The following is an 8,544-nucleotide window of genomic DNA, read 5'->3' on the forward strand; positions in this document are numbered from 1 at the left end:
GATGATTGACATTTCGAATGTGTAGAGAAAATTTTGTTTGCCAAAAAACTGTCATTTAATGTATTATCGATGTTTAGAACCAAGAAATTTATCTAATCAATGATGATGATCGAATTGAATTGAATTGATAATATTCATGGTCACTGTTATCGTTTCAGGTGTTGGCTCAATACGTTATTAACACCATCGGATTTTTTTTTCTGGATTTAAACATTATATTGAGTGGCATTTGTTGTTGGGGTTCTCTGTTCTATATAATTTTCAGACAAGCCTGCTCCTGGTTAATTCGATCGAGTCGATTTGTTTTTGTTTTTGTTTTGTTTTGTTCGTTTTTCGGTTTCGATTTGCGTTGTCGTCATTATTGTTGTTTTTTGTTGTTTTTTTTCATCAAAAGAAATTAATTGTTTCAGTGTTTGTACATAGATGGATGCTGCCAAAATTCTAATTACCGGTGGTTCCGGATATGTTGGATCACATTGTGTGGTTGAATTATTGGAAAATAATTTTAATATTATCGTAATCGATAATCTTGTCAATTCTATACGTTTGGATGGTGATCCGTTACCCGAAAGTTTACGACGTGCACAACAGATAACTGGAAAAAATATAGACAAATTTTATAATGGTACAACAGAAGATGCTGAATTATTAGATAAAATATTCATTGAAAATAGTCCTATCGATGTTGTTATACATTTAGCTGCACTTAAATCTGTCGGTGAATCCGTTCAACAGCCATTACGTTATTATCAAAATAATGTTGGTGGATCTATCACACTATTGAAAGCTATGGAAAAATATAATGTTAAAAAATTCATTTTTTCATCATCAGCAACCGTTTATGGTGAGCCACAATATCTACCATTAGACGAATCACATCCAATCGGTATCAAATGTACAAATCCTTATGGCCGTAGTAAATGTATGGTTGAACAGATTCTTGAAGATGTATGTCAAGCCGATTCTGAATGGTCCATCATATCGTTACGTTATTTTAATCCGGTTGGTGCTCATCAATCAGGATTGATCGGTGAATATCCAAATGATATTCCGAATAATCTAATGCCTTATATTAGTCAAGTAGCGGTTAAGGTTCGACCATGTTTAAATGTATTTGGCGATGATTATCCTACCGTTGATGGTACCGGCGTACGTGATTATATTCATATCGATGATCTATCCAATGGACATATTGTAGCCTTAAAACATATGCTATCATCGCCAAAAGAATGGTTCGGTTATAATCCTATTAATCTTGGCACTGGTTCTGGCACAACTGTTTTACAGGTGTGTTGTGGTTTGATTTAGAATTTTCCATTTCCATTTTTCATTTTCAATCCTAATTTTTTCATCCAAAATATATAGCTGATTGAATCATTTGAAAAATCTACGGGCATTAAAATTCCATATAAAATTGTCGATAGACGACCAGGAGATTTAGCCATTTTATTTGCCAATGTTAATGTTGCGAAAGAAAGACTTGGCTGGAAAGCAAGAAAAACTATCGATGAAATGTGTTCATCCACCTGGAATTGGCAATCAAAAAATCCAAATGGTTTTCGTAATAATAAAATTGCTCAATGAATAAGATTTTCTTTTTGCATAATTTATTCAATTAAAATCTCACTCCTATAAATATTTTGACAATTGAAATTTTAAAGATTGACATAATTTTTAACAAACATCTTTTTTTAATTTAATAAAAATACAATTGAATTAGATATCATCATATTTAAATAGGATCTATTAATTATTTGAATGAATCAGACATTTGAAATATATAGGATGATAATTAGGACTTGATCAATCATCGGTTGGGCCATGATTCAATTGATCAATTACTTGTATAATAATGACGTGGTGTGATCAATGATTCTAATTGTCCATCAATTACTGATGAACCACCACCACCACCACCAACGCCACCAGCACCAATATTTGAACCATTCGGACCATTATTACGGCCAAGTAATGATTGATCAAAACGATCTTCACCCGATTGTATATCATCCAAATAAGTATGAGTGATTAATTCAGCGCCATCGCTCATCATATTCAATAGACTTTTTAAACAAATTAAATGATATTCCAATTTTTCTTTGATTTTCAACAATGAACAATCAGTTATAATTGGTGTACCATATTGGCCACCTGAATCATTATTGGCTCTCATTTGAATAGATAATAATTGGCCATTATTACTTGAAGCATTGCTATCGGGGCTATTACTTCGATATTTATTACCATTATAATTATAACTTCCTGTTGTTAATTGACGAACAAGCGAAGGTTTTCCACCCATTATAGATGATTTACCATTATTATATGTGTTTATTGTTGATTCATCTTTGATGATAATCGATTCATCGCCCCCAGTTTCATTTGATGATATTTTGCCACTATTCTCATCGATACTTGCAATAGTCAATCGTCGTCGTGGATTGTTATTTTTATCATATCCATGTCGATGATGATGATGATGATGATCAATGTAGCCACCACAACAATTTGTTGTATTTGATCGTATCGATGAAGGAAAATTTCGGCTACTAAATAAGATCGATGAAAATCGGGTAAAACATAACGAAAATTTTTTTTTAATGCATTCATATTTCTTACTTTTGTGACAAAATTGTGTCAGATGATAGTATTTTATCGATCAATTCTAACAATTTAAATTGTTCATAAAGATTTTGTTGCTGTCCAAGTGGTGTCGTCGATGCTGTCTGTTGCTGTTGTTGTTTAATGAGAATCAGATTATCATTATTGTTGCTGTTGTTTCTACCAACAGCAACACCACCACCATTAGGCAATGTTTGACTACGTTGTAATATGGAATGATGATTCTTATTTTGATTACCATCGCCATCATCATAACAATCATCATTATGATTATTAACCGTCGATAAATTATTATCTAGATTTGAATCCGAATATCCATTGGCAATTTTATCATCATTTTGAAACAATGTATCATCCATTGAAAATCTTGGTTTCGTTTGACGATGATGATGATTATGATCATCCATAGGATTATCAGATGTAGAACCATTATCGATTGTTGATGTAGCCAAATCATTTAAACGTGTAGGTATCAATACCGTTTCTTTCATATTTTTAACCGAATTTTTAAAACGATTAATAGCCATTATCAATGATAATGATGATGGCGATGATGATGATGATGATGATGGTACGGATGTAGATGATGTTGATCTATTATTACGGCTAGAATTATGATTTTGTTGATTATAATTATTAGTCTGATGATGATGTCCATTTAATAAATGATTATGATGGTTATGATGATTATTTGTATGATTATTATTAATACTAATATGGCCATTCATCGTTGATGATAATAATGCTGATGGAACAGACGGTGATTGTTCATATATTATCATATTTCTCATCATCATTCGTGATCGATTTGAATTTATTTTATTTTGTTGTTGTTGTTGTTGATGATGATGACCATTCATCATCGCAGTATTCACAATGGTCGTATTCATATTATTAGCCATTGATGGAATCTTTACATCACAATTGATGGGCATGATGATGTTTTTTTTCGTTGTTTTTATTGTTCAATTGGAAAAAAACAAAGAATATAAAAATGATTCGTTCGAAGAAACCCCACAACAGTTGACAATAATATATCAGGCGTCTAAAAACGAGAGAAAAAAAAAGAAATTTTGTCAATAAAATTGGTGACAATACATTCTTTTATTATTGGTGGATAAATATGAGATATTTCAATTTTGTCAACACCCAAACACATACATCGTTTAGTTTTTCATCCGTTGCTGAAAACAATATCTTTACTACTTTTATTTTTTTTTTCATTTCATTTTCTCAAATACAAACATCGATTCGTTACGGCGTAATATTATTATTATTAATATAATATAATATATATAAAAAAAGAAACGAACAAAAAACCCATATATACAAAATAACAATTAATCAATCAATCAATCGAACAATCTATAGCTATAGCTAGCTAGCTATAAATGTGTCGAAGCCGGCTGTAACATCATCATACACAAAGAGTGAAGAGATCGATTTGAAAATAGGAAGAAAAATCACAAATACGATCATATTTTCATAAGTAAAACTCACTTTTTTTGAGAAAAAAGCTCTTGAAATTTTTGTTTTGTTTTTTTTTTGTTGAAGGCGATGATAAAAATTTTGAAGAAAACAAAATGTGTAGAGATAAAAGAAAATCAAAACATAAAATGAAAAAATTGAAAAAAAATGAAATGGTTAAATCATCATCGTCATCATCAAACTATATGTGGTGGCTGTAACCATCATCAGCATCATAATGATGATTTAAAAAAAAAAATTTGAATTTGACTCATCAAACAAAAAAACAAACAATAGCTACTTTTATTTGTCGAGATGTTGATAATGCAATTTAACAACAACAACAACAACATATAAAGAAGCAAAAAGAGCTTTCGAATCAAATTTCAAACATGATGATGATGATGATGATGATGATGGAAAAGAACAAACCAGAAAAAAAACACCGCTCATAGCATTTTGGTTTTGTATTTTTCTTGACGATACTTGGAACATACAAAATATTTATCGACAAATGAAAGGGAAAAAAAATTATTTATCATCATCATATGTGTAGACCAACAATGGTGGTGGTGTGGCAATAGGCCCTTTGGCAATGATGGTGGTTATTAGTTTGTCTACCACATTGTTGTTATCATTAAAATTTCGATTGCTGGTTCGATAATAATAAAAGACAATAGGACCAGTACATTATGTGGACAAGTCACCACAACTTTCGAAAGTTTATATGTGCACTATTGCTCTCTCTCTCTCTCTCTCTTTTTCACACACACACACACAATGACCTAATAACTCATTATTTTTTTTCGATTCGTTTGTTTCAACATACACACACACAAACACAATCTTCGTCATCATTATCATAGTAATAATCACCATCATAAGATACAAAAAAAAAACAAAAAAACAAACAAAAAAATGGTAAATAATCTTTTTTCTTCTGCAAATATTCCAAGAAATTGTCACACCACCACCACCAATGATAAAAATCGTTTCAACATCCAACACCAACACCCACCACCATATACTTACACAATTCTCTTATAAAGGAAAAAGATGTGATGAAAAAAAATAAAGTTTTGATATTTATGATGGGTAGTATCTGAAAAAAAATCAGATTGAAAAACCCAATCATACACAGCAAAAACACAAAAAATTTGATCAAGATCTCTAAAATGAAATGATGATGTTTATGAAGAATGTGCGTGTTTATAAATAAGTGTGTGTGTGTGTGTGTAAATGAATGAATTGATTCTCAAAATACTGCTAAAACAAAAACACACACACACACAACGAGAATCGAAAAAAAATCGAAAGAAAAAACTTGAAATTTATTTTTCTATTAAAAAAATAAAATTCATTGGCAGTTTTTTTTAACTATAAATAAAAAAAAGATGAAATTACGAGGAATTAACCTGAAAATGTTTCAACTTGTTTACAGACACACACACACACAAAATCTTATGTATTGAATAAAAAAAAACGAACCAGTTCAAATGGAATGATGACGATTTAGAAAAATTCTTAAAAAAATAATTATCGAATTTTGATTTCATTTGAAAGAGAGAGAGAGAGAGAGAGAGAGGAGAGGAACTGGAAATAACCAGATGTTATTTTCATCAACAATCGATTGTTTTCGGTTCGAAATCGATAGTCAATTTTCATGAACATATATTTTACTCATTCATTCATCTTAATTGATTTGTAATTTTGAAGCAAAAAAAAAAAAGAATGCTTTAAGATAAAAAATGGCAACAATCAATGATTAACACCATCATCATCATCATCATCGTCAAGAGGGAAAAATGATTTCCGTAATATGAACCATTACCATTACCTGGTCGACAGTAGTAATCAAGTTATCGACATCATCATCATCATCATCTCGACAAAAAAAAAATTGAGAAAATTTTTACTTTCGGAAACACACACATGGCAACAAGTTGTTGCCAGCTAAGAAAGCTTACCTCACGATAAAACAAACTGAATGATTCGATTTAAAGTTATTTTCATTTTTTTTTTTTGAAACTTGAAACTCAACTCATTCCACACAAACATGATCACATTTATTTTCACTTTCTCTAAAAAAAAAACTTTTTCTTATCATTGCAATAAAATCATTAAAATCAATAATTTGTAGAGCCAATAGGTAATATGACTATTGCAGATTGACTGACTTACTACTGACATAAACGATTCATCGGAAATCAATAATCAATGATAATGGATGTTGATGAAATGAAATGAAAAAAAAACAGGAAAAAAACAGCAAATTACATTCAATCCAAAGCATATTACATACCTGGTATATTAATAATAATAATATATTTTAAAACGATAATTGATTATCATACGATGATGCAGTTCAGTTGTGGATGATGATCATAACGACGATTTTTGTTTCACCAGAAAAAATTTAATTGAGAAAATAATGGTGATGATGAATACTTCTTTGGCGTAGTTTTTTTTTGTTTGTTTCAATTGATGAAAACAAAAACAAAAAAAATTATCGAATATTGGTAATTGAGAATTTGAAATTTGTTAATTTGATCATGTTCAATATTAATCTATATATATATTCGAATTTGATGATATAAGATTTTGTTCGATTCGATTCGATGATCAATGATTCGAAATTCTAATGAAATCCAGAACAACAACAATTATGATGATGATGATGAGGGAAAAAATCACATTTATAAAAAAAAATCTAGAATTGAAAAACAAAACAAAAACAAAAACAAAAACAGAATAAAAAAAAACAAGATCAAATCAGAAAAAAAATCGATTCGAATGTATGTTACTAGGGGAATGTTGTTGTTGTTGTTGTTGTTGTCGGGATAAATGCATGTTTGTGTGTGTGTGTGTGTGTGTGTTACTGATGATCAAAGGCAGAAAGAAAAAAAAATGCAAACAAAAAAGGATAACAAGGAAATCCAAAGACACATAAACACACACACAAATAACCGGCTGTCCGAGAAAAAAAATAACCAACAAAAACAGCAAAATACTCACACACACATTAACCGTGAGTATATACGCGAGTATACCCGTTGTTATAGCGGCTCGGCAGACAACATTCAATCCAACAAATATGATGATGATGATGATGACGATAATTGATTCAGGAGAAGGAAGAAGCAAAGAAATTACGGATATTCTAAATGCAGCACACAAAATACACACTAGAAAAAAAAACATAGACCGATCCACCGACAATAATAACGATGAACAGAGGAAAAAAAACCCAACCCGACTCTGTTACTGCTAATGTTATGTTATTATTATAACCGACTCCAGAAAAAAAAACTTTGGCGTCGGCGTCGTAAAAAAAACCGAAAAACAGACAGAGAGAGAGAACAGAAAACGAAAATAAAAGTCAAACACACACACAATAACAACAACAACAACAACAATATAATGGAAAAATAGATACAACAAAAACTTTGAGAACGTGTAACAAAGATATGCAAACGATGGAAAAACGAGAGAGAGAGAGAGTGAAAGAGCACGAAAAAAAAGATCCAAATTATTGCAATGAAATTTTGTAAAGAGAAATTTATATTTGCATGAATCGAATCGAGCACACACACAAACAAACACAACACAACACTGCACAACATTGACAAATGGATTGAAATATAATAAATATATATATATGACTCACACATGTAGACAGGCACATTTATTCTACATTCTTAAATGGATAAATAAATATCATTTGTGACAGTAATAGTAATAACAATAACAATAAAAACAGAAAAAACAGAAAAAATGGAATGGAAATGCACGCGAAAATAAAAAAAATATGAAAATGTTAAGTTTTTCTCTCACATTTTAACTGTTTGTTTGTCTCAGTAATTTTTTTTTTTTTTTTTGAATATTGAAATCATCATCGAGTGAACGAAAATGAAAACGAGAAAGTCAAAAAAAAAAAAAAAACCCGAATGATCGAAACACGCAGTCGCATCGAATATTTTTATTTTCTCATTTTTTTTTTTGAATTTTTTTTTTAAACTTTTTTTTTCTCCCTACATAACAATGAAATATGATGAATATGTTTTTTTTCTGAATGAGGCCGAATAATAATGATGATGATGATGGCAATTTTTGTGTAGAAAATATTCAAATTTGGGAATATCCTCTATTGTGTGTATGTGTGTACGTATGTATGTACAATGTACATCATTTCAACATCCGAATTTTTGTATTATGATCGTGTGTGTGTCTGCGTATGTTTGGCGACAATAATAATAATAATCAAAAAATCATCATGATTGATTGATTAGTTCAAAAAAAAAAAATTTGAAATTTTGTTTATTCCATTCATTCATTCATTCATTCATTCATTCATATGATTAATGTTTTATTATATTTACCTATTGTGTTTGTATATATTTTGTCGCAATTGATCAATTGTCCTTGTCCACATTGTGTGATCACTATTATCATTTT

The 8,544-nt window shown here is 29.9% G+C and overlaps 2 protein-coding genes across 9 annotated transcripts; one reads left to right on the top strand and one right to left on the bottom strand.

The window, feature by feature from the left end:
• The first annotated feature begins 208 nt into the window (after positions 1 to 208).
• Positions 209 to 1,730, top strand: LOC124493522 (UDP-glucose 4-epimerase). The gene is made up of 2 exons (XM_047056611.2): positions 209 to 1,287; positions 1,366 to 1,730. The coding sequence occupies exons 1-2, from the start codon at positions 424 to 426 to the stop codon at positions 1,582 to 1,584; spliced, it is 1,083 nt and encodes a 360-aa protein (XP_046912567.2). The 5' UTR covers positions 209 to 423; the 3' UTR covers positions 1,585 to 1,730.
• Positions 1,591 to 8,031, bottom strand: LOC124493521 (uncharacterized). Of its 8 annotated transcripts, none has more exons than XM_075732339.1 (4): positions 7,924 to 8,031; positions 6,392 to 6,799; positions 2,620 to 3,667; positions 1,591 to 2,549 (listed from the first exon to the last, which is right to left on the bottom strand). In XM_075732339.1, the coding sequence occupies exons 3-4, from the start codon at positions 3,555 to 3,557 to the stop codon at positions 1,835 to 1,837; spliced, it is 1,653 nt and encodes a 550-aa protein (XP_075588454.1). In that variant the 5' UTR covers positions 3,558 to 3,667; positions 6,392 to 6,799; positions 7,924 to 8,031; the 3' UTR covers positions 1,591 to 1,834. The 8 variants fall into 8 exon arrangements, with proteins under 8 accessions (XP_075588454.1, XP_075588453.1, XP_075588455.1 ...); XM_075732338.1 differs by lacking the exon at positions 7,924 to 8,031 and adding an exon at positions 7,105 to 7,808; XM_075732340.1 differs by lacking the exon at positions 7,924 to 8,031 and having other exon boundaries at positions 1,591 to 2,546; positions 6,392 to 7,829.
• Between the last annotated feature and the right edge of the window lie 513 nt (positions 8,032 to 8,544).

This window comes from Dermatophagoides farinae, chromosome 6, assembly GCF_024713945.1.
Source record: "Dermatophagoides farinae isolate YC_2012a chromosome 6, ASM2471394v1, whole genome shotgun sequence".
Classification (NCBI taxonomy): domain Eukaryota; kingdom Metazoa; phylum Arthropoda; class Arachnida; order Sarcoptiformes; family Pyroglyphidae; genus Dermatophagoides; species Dermatophagoides farinae.

Excerpts from the sequence above, each read along its gene's own strand:
- LOC124493522 (XM_047056611.2), top strand. The coding sequence starts at position 424 with ATGGATGCTGCCAAAATTCTAATTACCGGTGGTTCCGGATATGTTGGA. Across the intron at positions 1,288-1,365 it reads CTGGCACAACTGTTTTACAG|CTGATTGAATCATTTGAAAA; the intron begins GTGTGTTGTGGT and ends CAAAATATATAG.
- LOC124493521 (XM_075732339.1), bottom strand. The coding sequence starts at position 3,557 with ATGCCCATCAATTGTGATGTAAAGATTCCATCAATGGCTAATAATATG. Across the intron at positions 2,550-2,619 it reads GACACAATTTTGTCACAAAA|TAGCCGAAATTTTCCTTCAT; the intron begins GTAAGAAATATG and ends GATCTTATTTAG.